At 44.9% G+C, this 18,236-nt stretch overlaps 1 protein-coding gene across 1 annotated transcript in view; it reads right to left on the bottom strand.

Annotated features, from left to right (window-relative positions):
- Window positions 1-319: 319 nt before the first annotated feature.
- Window positions 320-18,236, bottom strand: part of tiparp (TCDD-inducible poly(ADP-ribose) polymerase) — a 35,164-nt gene continuing 17,247 nt past the window's right edge. The window contains 4 exon segments of the mRNA XM_078410105.1: window positions 320-2,092; window positions 7,196-7,474; window positions 13,589-13,776; window positions 14,496-14,661. Coding sequence (XP_078266231.1) covers window positions 1,645-2,092; window positions 7,196-7,474; window positions 13,589-13,776; window positions 14,496-14,661 — 1,081 coding nt within the window. The 3' untranslated portion in view covers window positions 320-1,644.

Raw genomic sequence — 18,236 nt, 5'->3', positions numbered from 1 at the left:
GAATTCTCTGCCTCAGAAGGCAGTGGAGGCCAGTTCGTTGGATGATTTCAAGAGAGAGCAGGAAAGAGCTCTTAAGGATAGCGGAGTGAGGGGGTATGGGGAGAAGGCAGGAACGGGGTACTGATTGAGAGTGATCAGCCATGATCGCATTGAATGGCGGTGCTGGCTCGAAGGGCTGAATGGCCTACTCCTGCACCTATTGTCTAACAGGCCCCATTAACACTATCCCACACACACTAGGGACAATCTACATTTATACAAAGCCAATTAACCTACAAACCTGTAAGTCTTTGGAATGTGGAAGGAAACAGAAGATCTTGGAGAAAACCCACACAGGTCAGGGGGAGAAGGTACAAACTCTGTGCAGACAGCACCTGTAGTTGGGATCGAACCTGGATCTCTGGCAGTAACTCTACTGTGCCCTTTGTGTTTCAGGAATGGAATGTTTAACTGTTTAAACTATTCGATTGCTAAATAATGCAGAACACGGTTGATATCTACACTTTCCTTTCTAGTGTTTGGTGGAGCATCCCCATCTGCTCTGTGCTGGTTTCAGTTCTTTGGCGGAGGAGAAAGTGGACCAAGAAAGTCATCACAGTAAATTGACAAGGGGAAAGAAAAGACGCTGAGATCAAGAACCAAATCGCCACTATTTACAGCTCTGGGAAAGCATCAAATGGGCCTTTCTCACGGTACGGGCTTCCTTTCCTGTGGCAGATGAAAAGACTGCTGTGGTAGATCTTATCTCCTGCAAGTAAGGTAAGCTGTACACACCGCCTTGTCCTCTGCATCTCAGGCAGTTGCTACATTTTACTGGAATCACCATCAACATCTCGGCATGAAACTTTGGTTTAAAAAGTGCTCAACATTTAATTTCCACACTTCAGCTTCTGATAATTAAAAAATAAACTACTGTACTCGGGTCAAGTATACATTTTTTTCTCAAATACTTCAGAATTAATTAAAAATGGGCAACATTTTTTCTATATAAATACACTCATTCACAAACAAAGAGGCACATAAACATTTGAACAATGTTCAAGGCAATGTACTTAGTTATTTACACTTGTCAGGATACTGCCAGTCCAGTATTCTTACAATGGCTGGTGGCCATGTCATTGACTTTGTCAGTAAGTGTATGAAAATAACTGCAGATGCTGGTACAAATCGAAGGTATTTATTCACAAAATGCTGGAGTAACTCAGCAGGTTAGGCAGCATCTCAGGAGAGAAGGAATGGGTGACGTACCTTTCTGTCATGGTCCTCCTCCAGTGCCATTGTGAGGCCCACCGGAAATTGGAGGAACAGCACCTCATATTTCGCTTGGGCAGCTTGCAGCCCAGTGGTATGAACATTGACTTCTCCAACTTTAGATAGTTCCTCTGTCCCTCTCTTCCCCTCCCCCTATCTTCCTGTCTCCACCTATATCCTTCCTTTGTCCCGCCCCCTGACATCAGTCTGAAGAAGGGTCTCGACCCGAAACGTCACCCATTCCTTCTCTCCTGAGATGCTGCCTGACCTGCTGAGTTACTCCAGCATTTTGTGAATAAATACGTTCGAGTTTGTCAGTAAGTTCTGTCTGCACATATCTGTCTCTAGTGTATAGATAAGTTCATGGTAGCATCTCCAGTCTGTGACCATTCATCAAACAGTTACGGTACTTCCAACCTCTTCATATTGAATAATGAAGTAAGGGAAACTCTGGTCATCATTAAAGATGACAAAAATCTGAGGTTCTAGCCAGTTATCCACACACGAGTCGTACAAGTCACTGGAAGGGTCAGCAGGAGATTGTGGCGGTGGTCTCCGCATGGTAGGCTTGCCCAAGGTGTACTTCCCAATCAGCACTTTGGCCAAGAACATGTAATGAACGCCTTCTTGTGACTTCTTGGAAAAGTTGTGAGAATAGCTCGCCTTTCTTGCAAAGTAACTGCCTTGTCCAAACATGGTGGCATGTTTCCCACACACCCTGGGATCAAAATTGTGTTTGCAGATGGCATCCACTGCATCCTGAGAGGTCCCATGGAAGAGATGCCTCTCGTTTAGGATCTTATCCATTTCAGACATCTTCCGTGACATGTATTCCTTTTTCCTGGTGGACAATATAAATATGAAAAGGATTATTAAACCATGCAGCAAATTTTATTCAAGTAATTAAGTATTTATTTAAGTATTCATATTATAGATTCTACGTGTAAGCAGGAACTGCAGATGCTGGTTTACATCGAAGATAGACACAAAATGCTGGAGTAACTCAGGGGGACATGCAGCATCTCTGGAGATAATGATCAGGGTCAAAAAACTTCAGCAGACGGCTGCGGCTCTCTGGCAGTCTGTTTGTCTTTTTTTCTTTTTTTTGTTTGTGTCGGTGTTGGGATGGTTTTTGTTTCTGTTTTTGGCTGTGTATGTGTGATGGGGGTGTGGGGTGTGGGGGTGGGGTGGGGCGGGGGAAACCTTTCTTTTATTAGGTCTCTTCCCCGGGGCGCAGCTCGCCCGCGGGGCCTTCCATCGCCGGCGTGGCTCGGCTGCGGGACTTAACATCGCCAGCGCGGCTTGGCCGCGGGACGTTTCGGTGCCCGGTGCGGCTCGGCCGCGGGACGTTTCAGTGCCCGGTGCGGCTCGGCCGCGGGACATTTCAGTGCCCGGTGCGGCTCGGCCGCTGGACTTAACATCGCCCGGTGTGGCCGCGGGACGTTTCGGTGCCCGGGGCGGCTCGGCCGCGGGGCCTTCCATCCCCTTGCGGGGGCTGTGCGTATTGTTTGCCTCGGTAGGGGTCGAGCTGCCTGTCCGTGGGTGCGGGGGGAAGAGAGGGGAAGTTGTGTTGCCTCCATCACAGTGAAGGGGTGTTTGGAGTCACTGTGATGGATGTTTGTGTTGGGGTCGGGTGTCCTGTGTTCTTTTCTTTTTTGCTGTGTTTTGTGTGACTGCTGAAATTTTGTTCGGTGTAAAAAGCCGAGTGACAATAAAGTGTTGTTATGTTATGTTATGTTATGTTATGTATTGCCAGCAAGGTCAGCACTTAATCCGAACGGCTCTTGAGAAAGTGATAGTGAGCCACTTTCTTGAACTGCTGAAATCTGTCTGGTGAAGGTACTCCGACATATTCTATTGGGGAGGGATTTCCAGGATTCACACCCCGTGAGAATAAAGGAGCAGCAACATATTGCCAAGTCAGGATCCAAGGATGGAAATATCAAATACTAGTGGGCATAGCTTTAGGGCAAGAGGGGCAAAGTTTAAAGGAGCAAGTTTTTGTTCTACACAGAGTGTGGTGAGTGCCAGGAGGGGTGGTGAGGCAGATACGAGAGTGCGTTTAGGAGACTTTAACGCGCACATGGCTATGCAGGGAATGGAGGGGTATGGGTTGTGTGTACACAGATATATGCAGGCTGGTCATTGTAGGCTGATGGAGCTTTTCTTGAGTTGAACTTGTTCTACGAGTAGGAATAGGAGGGGATTTTGCAGTGTTTTTGTATCCCTGTTACCCTTACCCCTCCTGGAGACTGAAGTTACAGGTTTGACAAGTGCTGCCAGAGTATCCAAGGTGAGTAACAGATGTATTTGGGCAATGCCACATCCTGCAGCCAGCATTGCACCATTGGTGGTGGGAATAAATGTTTAGGGTAGAAGGGAGTGGGCTGCTTTGTCCTGCCAGTTCTCCGGCTACTTGAATGATACTGGCACTGCGTTGATCCAGGCATGTAGACAGTATTTCCTCACACATTTGACTCATTCCTTGTGGAAATACACTGGGGTATTAGATGCAGAGTCAATTGCCTCAGGAGGCTCAGCCTCTGACTTACTCTTGTCACCACAGTATATTCGTGGCTGTTGCAAATAGAATCGTGGACTCTCAGTCGACTGGTGTTGGGGAACTCAGCAGTGGTAGTGCCACTGAATGTCAAGAGGTGTTTGGTCTCGATACAGAAACACCCCCTCTTCCCAGACATCCCACAATCCATCTACTTATCCTATCAATTCCGCCCAAATATTTTGAATCAAAGCACCATTATCTTTTCAGTTCCAGGAAATACAATCACCACCTGCACTTTAAGCTCGAGAGTCCAGATTTTATTCTAATACATCTATCTAATGTTCGCCCCAAAGTTGTTTTAGCCTCCCTGAAACTATCGGTGTTTCTACATATAACTGGACCATTGTACAATTGCAGCGTAATTTCTAATCCTTTATATTCATGTCCTCTAGTCATAAAAACCAAAATGCCATTAACCTTTTAAAAAATATTCTCTGCAGCTCTCTTTAATATTTTATGTAATTGGCACTGGATTAGTGTCTTTTAATGTCTTTGGATTACAATGATTTCTTGCCCTTAACCATTTAAAAAGTACTTTCATCTAGGCAACACATAATTTATTATGAAGATCAACACAAAATGCTGGAGTAACTCAGCGGGACAGGCAGCATCTCTGGAGAGAAGGAATGGGTGACGCTTCAGGTTGAGACCCTTCAGTCTCTGGTGAGCTGGTCATGTCTATTGTGAAATTCACAAGTCAGCAATCCGTGCCTTGAACAAATATGGGGGAACTAATGAGCTGGCCAGCATTGCTCCAGAGATGCTGCCTAGCTGCTGAGTTACTCCAACTTTTTGTGTCTATCTGAGGTTTAAACCAGCATCTGCAGTTCCTTCCCACACAAGAATAATCTCCTACTGCTTCCAAACAGAAGGCCATGCCATATAGTTGACTCTGGCTGGTGCCAGGGAGGCTGCACTAACAATCTGCAGCCCAGGGGTGAACAGTTCTGCCAGCATTGCTGCAGGATGCAGTGTGTTGTGGGTGACAGACAGTGAAACGTCACCCATGTACCACCATGCTATCAGAGCCTTTTACAGTGCGTCCACGTCTCCGATTGTCATAGACAGTAAAAGAGACAATGAAATCACATTTAACCATGATTAATTAAATCTAAACACACAGGGACATAAATGTAAACTAACAAAAAAAAATCTTTACATTATTTAAATGTAGGTTGGTGTAAGATTTGCCAAGCATGGATGGCATAAACCTGAGGGGCCAGATGTGAAGTGGTGAATCCAAGGGTAGAGTGATGTAGTGCATCTAACCTTCAGTGCTGCAGTGAACAGGTGTGGAAGTTTGTCACACTCATCCAAGTAGCCAGCAGTTCTCAATAGACCTGCTGAGAACTATTGAGCAGTAGTTGAAAATGTGTTCCAGCCCATTGTGGGTGTATAATTGTAACCTGACACCTGGCTAGATTCACCGGGGTAGATTTAGTTCAGTTTAGTTTAGAGATACAGCTCGGAAACAGGCCCTTCGGCCCACTGGGTCCGTGCCGACCAGTGATCCCCGCACATTAATACAACCCTGCACACACTAGGGACAAATGTACTTAAAAAAAAATACCAAGCCAATTAACCTACAAAACCTGCACGTCTTTGGAGTGTGGGAGGAAACCGAAGATCTCGGAGAAAACCCACGCAGCTCCCGGGGAGAACGTACAAACTCCGTACAGACAGCACCCATAGTCAGGATGGAACCCGGGTCTCTGGCGCTGTAAGGCAGCAACTCTACTGCTGCGCCACCGTGCCGCCCCAATTCATTTTCTGGGTGTAAATTGACATTGTAGCTAATTCACTCACATTTCATTTCCACTTATTATAATGAATGTGTAATACACAATGGTAGCCTTACTCGTGGTTGAAATTCTACCTAAAAGTACCAAACCCCAGCCATTTTACCATGTGCTGATTTGAAATCTGCATTGCCTCAGTGACAAAATGTTCTCCACCTCTTCAGCATTACTCTTTCATTTATATTCTATACAGTAAATCTAACTAGGATGTGGCACTGTTAACTGGAAGCCTACAGTACTGCCTTTTAAAGAATGAATGTGCTGACTCAATTGACTACTGCATGATAAAAATCTGTAAAGATAAATCAAAATTATCATTGCAAGGTTAGGAAGACAGATCCACCCACGTTTTGAAGGTAGACACAAAATGCTGGAGTAAGTCAGCGGGACAGGCAGCATCTCTGACGAAAAGGAATAGGAACAAAGGTTTCAGGCCAGAACCCTTCCTCAGACAGAGGCAGACCAGAGTCTGAGGAAAGGTTCCCACCCCGAGAGTCAACTATCCATGTTGTCCAGAAATGCTGCCTGACCCACTGAGTTACTCCAGCATTTTGTATCTATCGTCAGTGCAAAATAAGCATATGCATTTCCTTCCTTCACCCACGTTTATGGCCATTTAATTTTATTGATAATTTCATGTTGATAAGTGACAGGAGCAGAATTCGAGTCTACTCCGCCATTCAATCATGGCTGATATATCCTTCTGTCTTCACCACATTCTCTTGCCTTCTCTCCATAACCCCAGACACCCGCACTAATCAACAATCTATCTATCTCTGCTTTAAAAATATCCATGCACTTGGCCTCCACCACCTTCTGTGGCAATGAATTCCACAGATTCTGACTAAAGTTTTTTTCCAAGACAAAATTTATTTTTAGACCAAGCAATCCTATTCACAGTTTAGTTTAAGTCTTTCATCTTCCTTGGCTGAAAAATGGTTGTATCTTCACAGATCTCTGTCCCCCTACTTCCTTTATACACTTGTACACACTGGAATTTAGAAGGATGAGAGGGGATCTTATCGAAACATATAAGACTGGACACGTTATAATTGGACACATATCAGGGGTTGGACACGTTAGAGGCAGGAAACATGTTCCCAATGTTGGGGGAGTCCAGAACCAGGGGCCACAGTTTAAGAATAAGGGGTAGGCCATTTAGAACGGAGATGAGGAAAAACTTTTTCAGTCAGAGAGTTGTGAATCTGTGGAATTCTCTGCCTAAGAAGGCAGTGGAGGCCAATTCTCTGAATGCATTCAAGAGAGAGCTAGATAGAGCTCTTAAGGATAGCGGAGTCAGGGGGTATGGGGAGAAGGCAGGAACGGAGTACTGATTGAGAATGATCAGACATGATCACATTGAATGGCTCGAAGGGCCGAATGGCCTCCTTCTGCACCTATTGTCTATGCATCTCAGATTCACAATATCAGGCGCAGAAACATTTAATACTGAAATAATCTGGGCAGTGTGCATGTATGACTATGATCTCTACACATTGATATTTACAATTCACATGTAAATTTTAAGTATCTGCAATACAAGGTGATGCTCCAAAGGTTCAAAAATACGGTCAACTCTTACCTTTTATATTTCTCCCAAAGGTATGGGTTTTGAACTCGTAGAATATTCAATATCCTGAATTTGGTTTCTGGTATTGTTTTATGGAAAAGATTATACACAGTCCTGTAGCTTTTGTCTTCTATGGAGACCGGCACTTGAATGAAATCCTCCAATAGTTCCATTGAAATCCATGTTTCAGGATAGACTTTTGAAAGGGGAGTAACAGCAGGAATATCAATAGCTGGAGAAGTTGATCCCTCTGGTAACTTCGCAAAAGTGCCCATCGTGCCACCCAATGTTCTAAGACAAAAAAGCACAAAAGAAACTGTAAATCTGACAACATTTTTGAAGATGCTATACCATCACATAAAAGTATTTGTGTTTTTGTAGTTCGTAAGACACAGGAACAGAATTAAGCCATTTTGCCCATCGAGTCGACAATGCCCATTCAATCATGGCTGATCTATCTTTTCCTCAACCCCATTCTCCTGCCTTCTCCTCCTGTTCAGTGACATAAAACAGAGACCTCCATCCATTGATTAATTTTACTGATTGTATGCCTTCCTGTCACCTTCCCCTCAGCTGACAATGAATCATTCTCCATTTCCTTAACGTCGTCTGCTTTGATCTTCATTTTAACACCTTACCCTTCCATATCTCTAAACTCACACTCCCCTGACTTTCAATCTGAAGAAGGGTCTCGACCTGAAATGTCACCCATTCCTTCTCTCCAGAGATGCTGCCGGCCCGGGCGGCCGCCATTGGTGGAGCGGGAGCACGTGGCCGCTGGCTGGGTGAGGTCACGTGGGGCAGTGATGTCACCCTTTGTCCCTTATTTGGGAGTGAGGAAGTTGGCAACCCTAGTGGTAGTGGAGACAGATTCGACAGCGCATTTGAGATGTTTTTGCGTAGGCAGATGGATATGTAGGGAATAGAGGGATATGGATCACATCTAGGCACATCTAGTTTAACATGGCATCATGTTCAGCATGGACATTGTGGGCCAAAGAGCCTGTTCCTGTGCTGCACTGTTCTATGTTCTATGAAATAATGAAGCTTGGGCCAGATGGTCAATCATTTCATTGCTGTTTCTGGAACATTGATATTGCAGAAGGAATTGTGTGTGTCTGATAACAGTCACTACTTAAAAAAAAAAGATTCCTGTGAGACACAGATACACTTTGGGATGTTACAGTGAGGAGCACCTGAATACTGCAGATAGACTCAGAGTCATACAGCATGGAAACAGGCTCTTCGGCCCACCCTGCCCATGCTGACCAATATGCCCCATCTACGCTAGTCCCACTTGTCCATCCGATGTTGGGAATTTTGAGAAAAAACAACAAAATGTTGAAAATATCAATGGATGGAGGGAGTTCCTGAAACATTAAGTATCTTTCTTTGCAAATGCTCCCTGATCTGCTAAGTATTTCCAGCCTTCTGTTCTGACAATGAAGCACTACATGGTGCTGGCCAAGTACTGCCCTTAATCGTGACAGACTTTTCTCTCAGTTGACTTGGTTGCTTCAAACCATGAACTAAATAATGAAAGTATAATCATCGGATTCATACACCATGCAGGGTTATAAACCACATGAAGTGGCTATGTCGATGTGAGTAATGTTTGAACTATGCTACTTTGGTGTTAACCTTGCATTAAAAGTAACTCTCTATTCTATCTTTGTCCCGCCCCCTCCCCTGACATCAGTCTGAAGAAGGGTCTCGATCCAAAACGTCACCCATTCCTTCTCTCCCGAGATGCTGCCTGACCCGCTGAGTTACTCCAGCATTTTGTGTCTACCTTTGATTTAAACCAGCATCTGCAGTTCTTTCCTACACAATAAAAATAACTCGTTGGACTCATTAAATGGGAGCCACCTCACTACCAATACCACCAATAACTGTGGCGCAGCTGGTAGAGCTGCTGACTCACAGCGTCAGAAACCCGGGTTCAATCCTGACCGTGGGTGCTGTGTGTGCGTGCGCGTGTGTTTGTGGAGTTTGCAAGTTCTCCCATTGGTTTCCGCTTTGTGCTCCAATTTGCTCCCACATCCCAAAGGGGAGCAAGTTTGTAGGTTAATAGGCCTTGGTAAATTGCCTCGAGTGTGCAGGGAGTGGATGCAAAAGTGGGATAACGTTAAACTAGTGTGAACGTGTGATCGATGGTCGGCATAGACTCAGTGGACCAAAAGGGCTAGTTTCCATGCTGTATCTCTAAACTAAACTAAATGGGATAAAACAATTCTTCAAATTTAGTTTCGAGCCGCAGTGTGGAAGCAGGCCCTTTGGCTCACCAAGTACGTGCTGACCAGCGATCCCCGCACACTAACGCTATCCTACACACGCTCGGGACAATTTACATATACACCAAGCCAATTAACTTTACATGCACGTATTTGGAGTGTGGGAGGAAACCGGAGCACCCGGAGAAAACCCATGCAGGTCACGGGGAGAACGTACAAACTCCGTACAGACAGCACCGGCAGTCAGGATCGAACCTGGGTCTCTGGAGCTGTAAGGCAGCAACTCTACCGCTGCACCACCGTGCTGGCCATGTTAACATTCCTTCCCTACTGCAAACCTTTCATTACAGCTGTAAACCAAAGTTCACAAGTTTTGGGAGTAGAATTAGCCCATCAAGTCCCCTTCAATCATGGTTGATCTCTGCCTCCTAATCCCATCTTCCTGCCTTCTCCCCATAACCCTTGGCACCCATTCTAATCAAGAATTTGTCTATCACTGCCTTAAAAAGATCCACTGAGGGCCTCCACAGCCCTCTGTGGCAATGAGTCCCACAGATTAACCAGTCAAGAGTGTTTTATTGTCATACATCCCAGATAGACCAATTAAATTCTTACTTGCTGCAGCACAACAGAAGTTCCTCCTCACCTCTTTTCTAAAAGAGCGCCCTTTAATTCTGAGGCTATGACCTCTGGTCCTAGACTCTCCCACTAGTAGAAACATCCTTTCCACATCCACTATATGCCTTTCATTATTCTGTAAGTTTCAATGAGGTCCCCCCCTCAACTTTCTAAACTCCAGCGAGTTGAGGCCTGGTGCTGTCGAATGCTCATCATATGCTAGCCCACTCATTCCTGGAATCAATCTTGTAAACCTCCTCTGGACCCTCTCCAGAGCCAGCACATCCTTCCTCAGATATGGGGCCCAAATTTGCTCACAGTTAAACAAATCAAGAAAGGATAATTCCTCCATAGAAACCTCCATCATGTGATGATGGGCCTGTCCACCCAAGGAGGGCATCAGTCAGCAGCAAGAACACTTTATTGGTCAGCATGTACACTACAACAGGCTGTGCTGAAATTTGCTGATTGAAAACAAATCTTTTATCTTAGATCACAAAGAAAGGGGAACTGGCTTGCCAGCTGCCTTTTCACTATCTCAGCAAGCCCCAAAGTACTTTACAGCTGAAGATATGCTGATGGAGTCACCATTGTAATCTAGCAAATTTCCACAATGCATAACCCCATATATAGCAATGTGACCGTGGCCAAATTACATGCTATTTAGTGGCAGGCGACTCAGCGGGTCAGGCAGCATCTGTGGAGAACATGGATAGGTGACGTTTCACAGAGTGCTGGAGTAACTCAGCGGGTCAGGCAGCATCTCTGGAGAACATGGATAGGTGACGTTTCACAGAGTGCTGGAGTAACTCAGCGGGTCGGGCAGCATCTCTGGAGAACAGATAGGTGATGTTTCACAGAGTGCTGGAGTAACTCAGCGGGTCGGGCAGCATCTGTGGAGAACATAGATAGGTGATGTTTCAGGTCGGGATATTCCCTCACCTGTATCTACCAATTACTCGCCAGGCTTTGTCCGCTGAGTTACTCCAGCACTCTGTGAAACGTCACCTATCCATGTTCTCCACAGATGCTGCCTGACCCGCTGAGTTACTCCAGCACTCTGTGAAACGTCACCTATCCATGTTCTCCACAGATGCTGCCTGACCCGCTGAGTTACTCCAGCACTTTGTGCCCTTTTTTTGTAAACTTTTGCTACTTAGTGGTGTTGGCTAGAAGATACATTTTGGACAGACAGCCAGTAGATGTCTCTTCTCCATGGATGTCTTATGTACGAGACAAATGAGACAGCAGATGCTGGAATGTCGAGTGGAGACCAGGCTGTTGGAGCAATCTGGCAGGACAGGCAGCATGTGTGGGGGGAAATTAGACAGATGATGTTTTGTGTCGGCACTCTTCTGAGAGGAAAACCTCTTCAAAGTGGAAATACTCTTGGGGAGATTTCACAGCAGAGCAGTAAAGATATCAATGTGTACTGAGAGGGCAGTCAGAACCTCAGTTCAACCATCTTGCCTGATTCAGAATGTGCATGGAGGAACTGCAGATGCCGGTTTAAACCAAAGACAGACACAAAATGCTGGAGTAACTCAGCGGGTCAGGCAGCATCTCTGATGAAAAAGAATAGGTGACGTTTCGGGTTGAGACCCTTCTTCAGACCCTGACACAAAATGCTGTAGTAACACAGCGGGTCAGGCAGCATCTCTGGAAAAACGGAATAGGTGGCATTTTGGGTCGAGACCCTTCTTAGACCGAGTAGGATACAGACAATAGACAATAGACAATAGACAATAGGTGCAGGAGTAGGCCATTCAGCCCTTCGAGCCAGCACCGCCATTCAATGCGATCATGGCTGATCACTCTCAATCAGTACCCCGTTCCTGCCTTCTCCCCATACCCCCTCACTCCGCTATCCTTAAGAGCTCTATCCAGCTCTCTCTTGAAAGCATCCAACGAACTGGCCTCCACTGCCCTCTGAGGCAGAGAATTCCACACCTTCACCACTCTCTGACTGAAAAAGTTCTTCCTCATCTCCGTTCTAAATGGCCTACCCCTTATTCTCAAACTGTGGCCCCTTGTTCTGGACTCCCCCAACATTGGGAACATGTTATCTGCCTCTAATGTGTCCAATCCCCTAATTATCTTATATGTTTCAATAAGATCCCCCCTCATCCTTCTAAATTCCAGTGTATACAAGCCCAATCGCTCCAGCCTTTCAACATACGACAGTCCCGCCATTCCGGGAATTAACCTAGTGAACCTACGCTGCACGCCCTCCATAGCAAGAACATCCTTCCTCAAATTTGGAGACCAAAACTGCACACAGTACTCCACTTGAAAATACAGGTCTCTTGTAGTACTGCTCAAACGAGAATTGTGCGAGAATTGTGCTCAGATATCCAAATAATGCTACCACAACCTCTGGCTCAGAGGTAAGAGAGTCACCTGTCGACCTATCACTGACCCAGATAAACCAGCACACAACCATAGCCTATCTGAACACTCCTCCACCCAACCCCGACAACCACATGGTTAAAAATCGATTCATCATGCTAAACAACACAGTTTCGGCAGATCAGATTACCAACTAACTACTGTTAGACAACTAGTGGAATTCTGTCAGTTGCCATTTCAGAATGGTATTTAGACCAGTATAACTTGTATGTTTACATCTTTGTGTGGTTACAGATCAGCGTGCCAATGAAACTACTGAGGTCACTTACATTTTAGCAATCCTCAATCCTTGGAAGGCCAACCAAACGTGAGGCATCTCACTTACAAACATAAAAACCATCAGAATGCTGGATTTGTTTTGTTGACTAATACCAGTCATGAAGGACATGGAGTAGAAAGCAAAGGAAAAACCTATTGTGGGGCTATCGAGTCCATAGGTTGTTCCTTATACGAGAGGAGGAAATCAATCGTCATCTGATGGCACCTCTAAGGCAGGAAATATCTTTACACCCTAAATAAATAGAGTATAACAATGCAAGAAACAGGAGCTAGAGAGGGCTGTTCAAACCTGGTCTGCCATTCATGAGGATGAAGGGTGTTCTTCCACCTCACAGTGGCACAGCTGGTGGAGCCACTGCCAAACAGCACCAGAGACCCAGGTTCGATCCTGACCTCGGGTGCTGTCTGTGCGGAGCTTGCATGCTCTCCCTGTGCCGGGTGGGTTAATTGGCCTCAATAATTGGTCCCAAGTGTGCAGGGAGTGGATGAGAAAGTGGGATAACTTAGGATTAGTGTGAATGGTTGATCATTTGTGGGCATCAACTTGCTGGATCTCTAAACTAAACTAAATTAAATGATAAAGGTACAAACAACCATTAATGATCCAATTTCTGTGTAAATACAGAGAGTACAGTTTACATTTAATAATGGACGTGCAAAGCAAGAATTGCCGATGGGTGGAATGAAACTTTGATAATTGCCTGCTGATTCATTGTGACAGTGATGTCAAAACTTGTTGCAAAAAACTCAAACATTTTAGGCTAAAATATTCCAACATTTTTTAACTTTCACATTGTATGAGGTAGAATTAATTGCAAATATTTCCACGGAAGCTTTACACATGTGTGATTCACGTTCAACTTACTGTAAGCAGGGAATCAGGAGGACAAGGGAGCGAAATAAGGGTCTTCGAGTGATTCTTCGGCGAGTGCCAAAGACAGCGTTCTGCTGAAACCCCTCCATTAAATTCAGGATGTACCTATTTTGCTGCATCACAAAACAAATCTCACTCATCCCTCGAGATGAGGCTTCCTCGATGCAACGGACAACTGCCTAGAAATAACAGAACCACACACTTTTAACATTCACAGAACATTGCGATTAACATCCAGATACAAATCACCTGTCTGCTGCACAGCATCTTTTTTTTTTTTTAACAATTATGTTGTTTTATTGCCACAAATTTAAATTGAGAAGTCCTGATCGTTGACTCCTGTATTACAATTTAATAGAGTCATAGTCAGAGCATGGAAACAAGCCCCTTCAGTCCAACTTGCCCACATCTACACTTGTCCCACCTGCCTGCATTTAGCCAATATCTCTCTAAACCTATCCTATTCATGTACCTGTCTAAATGGACCAAAGGGCCCGTTTCCATGTTGTATGACTCAGTGACTCTAAAGTTTGGCTCATCGTCTATCACTGTTGCAGGGTACTTTGAAATAGACTTTGATTTATAGTTTATGTCATTAATTCAAAAGATTTGATGATTAATGTTTTGTGTCGAAACAGTTATTGAAAATAAATCTGCAGGCGATATCACTCTCGCAGATAGATAGGCCTTCACATCTTAATAATGGTAAATACAAAATAAAAAAACACCGATCTTTTGAAACAATTTATTTTCATGCATGGGAACATAACAGGAGGAAGAATTTGCTAAAATATTAACATTTTTTGTATAATGCAACACCATTAATTTTCAGGGATTTGCTCATTTAACAAAATTCATATTTCACGCGTTAGCTGACATGATAAATATTTTATATTACCTCAGAATATTCTCTCCAGCCAAAATGTTCCCTGCAATAGTACTTCCAGACGGTGTGGAATTGTGAACCAGAACTCGCTGTGGAAGGAGTTGACAATCTCCTCACTTGGTTGAATTCTACATCATAAACTGTCATTAAATTAAAATCCAGCGAGAAGACACGTCCCCTGAGGAAACATATGAAAACACACATTATCTTCCCCGAATTGTTTACACAACAATTAACAAAAAGATTACGTCGTAAATCTTGACATGACTGTGCAAAAAGGGTTGTCATTAAGCTGGAAAGAGTGCAGAGAAGATTCACGAGGATGTTGCCAGTACTCGAGGGCCTGAGTTACAGGGAGAGGCTGGGCAGGCTAGGACTTTATGCCTTGGAGCGCAGAAGGCTGAGGGATAAAACTTAGAGGTGTATAAAATCAAGAGGGGAACAGATAGAGTAGAGTATTTTACCCAGGATAGGGGAATCAAAACCACAGGACATAGATTTAAGGTGAGAGGGGCAAGATTTAATAGGAACTTGACAATAGACAATAGACAATAGGTGCAGGAGGCGGCCATTCGGCCCTTCGAGCCAGCACCGCCATTCAATGTGATCATGGCTGATCATTCTCAATCAGTACCCCGTTCCTGCCTTCTCCCCATACCCCCCTGACTCCGCTATCCTTAAGAGCTCTATCTAGCTCTCTCTTGAATGCATTCAGAGAATTGGCCTCCACTGCCTTCTGAGGCAGAGAATCCCACAGATTCACAACTCTCTGACTGAAAAAGTTTTTCCTCACCTCCATTCTAAATGGCTCTACCCCTTATTCTTAAACTGTGGCCCCTGGTTCTGGACACCCCCAACATTGGGAACATGTTTCCTGCCTCTAACGTGTCCAACCCCTTAATAATCTTATACGTTTCCATAAGATCCCCTCTCATCCTTCTAAATTCCAGTGTATACAAGAGGGACAACGTTTTCCACCGAGGGTTGGTTGGGGAGGGTATATGGAATGAGTTGCCCAAGGAGGTAGTTGACACCGGTACTATAACTGTATTTAAAAGACATTTGGATCAGTAATGGATTGGATCAGAGGGATATGGGCCAACAGCAGTAAAATGCGTCTCGCTTGGATGGGACATGGACGAGTTGGGCAGAAGGGCCTGCTTCCGTGATGTAGGACTCTATGACTCCAATACTTCTCTTTTGTAATGATTCTCATACAATGGTTGAGATATGACCATTTGATAACTGGTTTGCATTAGAGAAACCTAAAAACGAAGCGATTATTTTATTTTCTAAAATTAGAACACATTTGAAGTGACATATGCATTCTTGCATAAAATGAAGATCAAGAGCATCTTAATAAAAACCCAACAGGCCAAAAGAAAACATCTCACAAGTGGATTGAATGATAGAAATTGCACTTCCTGATGACTGCAGATGCTGACTTTCAGAATTAAAATGCTTTGACTATCATATATGCAGATTGGAAGTTAAATGTTGCCTTTGACATCATCGTTGCAATTATAAATAGTTGCACATGCAAAACCTTTTTCTTTAAGCACCTGTGAGCTGCTGCGTGCACGACCCACAGATGAGATCGTCTGCTCTACCGACAATCAGTCATCACCATGTGTGAGAATAAGTAACTGACTGACTGAACTCTCTTATCTAAAACTGAATAGGCAGGCCGAAATAGAATGTGGTGAATGAAATAAGGATATCTCATTGACAACTAAATGTAAATGTTAGCCAGAAGCCAAGCCAAGTTATTTTACATGGATTGGTGACGTTTCAAGTCGGGATCCTTCTTCAGTCTGAAGGGCCCTGACATGTAATGAGATCATGTTCTCCAGAGATGCTGCTCGACCCGCTGAGTTACTCCAGCACTTTTGCGTAAACCAGCACCTGGCAGCGTTCCTTGTTTCTCAAAGTTATTTTACTGCTGGTGCTGGATCTTGGGATGGAATTTACTTTGGAAAATTGTTCAAAATGAATAATATTGCATTTTCTGGACACAAGGAATTGCAGCTTCTGGTTTACAAAAAATGACACAAAGTGCTGAAATAACTCAGCGGGCGGGGCTCGTTTAGTTACTCCAATTATTCCCTTTCTTCTTTGCATACAAGTCACCTTCCACGTCTCTGCAGCATGATGCTTGTGTACGCAAACTGGAGACCTAGTTTATGAAGTGTGCTTTTTACAGAAACTTGGATCTATCAGAAGTAGCAGGAATGAGTTACCCAGGCCTACCTTCATGCCCCCCTCCCCCCCGCATGTACTCTGTCCCCCAGCGATCGATTCCCCGTGATCCCCTCACTATTGGGAGGGTGGCACGGTGGCGCAGCGATAGAGTTGCTGCCTCACAGCGCCAGAGGCCCGGGTTCGATCCCGACAATGGGTGCTGTCTGTATGGAGTTTGTACGTTCTCCCACCGTGCCGCCCTTGGTTTTCTCTGGGTGCTCTAGTTTCCTCTCACAATCCAAAGACTTACAGGTGTGTAGGTTAATTGGCTTTGGTAAAAATTGTAAATTGTTCCTAGTGTGTAGGATAGTGCTAGTGAACGGGGATCGCTTGGGCGGCGCGGACATGGTGGGATGAAGGGCCTGTTTCCGTGCTGTATCTCTGAACTGACCCTTAAACAGGCCTGTAAAACAATTCCTCATTTCAACAGAACCTTTTAGCAATTGGTTGTCTGTTCTGTTAGTTTAGCGATACAACATGGACACAGGCCCTTCGGCCCACCGAGTCTACACTGACCATCGATCGCCCGTTTGTACTAGTTCTATGTAATTCCACTTTCGCATCCACTTCCTTCACATTAAGGGCAATTTTTACAGAGAGCCAATTAACCTACAAACCCCCCTCATCTTTGGGATGTGGGAGGAAACCAGGGCACCCGGAGGAAACCCACGCAGACACAGGGAGAACGTGCAAACTCCGCGTAGACAGCACCCGAGGTTGAACCTGGATCTCTGGCACTGTATGGCAGCAACGTTGAGTATAGGAGCAAAGAGGTCCTTCTGCAGTTGTACAGGGCCCTAGTGAGACCGCACCTGGAGTACTGTGTGCAGTTTTGGTCTCCAAATTTGAGGAAGGATATTCTTGCTATTGAGGGCGTGCAGCGTAGGTTTACTAGGTTAATTCCCGGAATGGCGGGACTGTCATATGTTGAAAGACTGGAGCGACCAGGCTTGTATACACTGGAATTTAGAAGGATGAGAGGGGATCTTATCAAAACGTATAAGATTATTAAGGGGTTGGACACGTTAGAGGCAGGAAACATGTTCCCAATGTTGGGGGAGTCCAGAACAAGGGGCCACAGTTTAAGAATAAGGGGTAGGCCATTTAGAACGGAGATGAGGAAAAACTTTTTCAGTCAGAGAGTTGTGAATCTGTGGAATTCTCTATCTCAGAAGGTAGTGGAGGCCAATTCTCTGAATGCTTTCAGAGAGAGCTGGATAGAGCTCTTAAGGATAACAGAGTCAGCGGTATGGGGAGAAGGCAGGAACGGGGTACTGATTGAGAATGATCAGCCATGATCACATTGAATGGCGGTGCTGGCTCGAAGGGCCGAATGGCCCCCTCCTGCACCTATTGTCTATTGTCTGACCCTACTGCTGAGCCACCTTGGTAAATGGCTCCTTGGGAAGAGCCATTTTGTTGAAAAGCAATTATGGGTCGGCGAGGAATGCTGTACTTGCCAAGGACCCTGTGAACAAATGTAAACATCCAAGATGGTTACAGGTTGCTCCA

This window comes from Rhinoraja longicauda, chromosome 13, assembly GCF_053455715.1.
Source record: "Rhinoraja longicauda isolate Sanriku21f chromosome 13, sRhiLon1.1, whole genome shotgun sequence".
Classification (NCBI taxonomy): Eukaryota; Metazoa; Chordata; class Chondrichthyes; order Rajiformes; family Arhynchobatidae; genus Rhinoraja; species Rhinoraja longicauda.
This window is presented reverse-complemented; position numbering and strand designations above follow the sequence as displayed.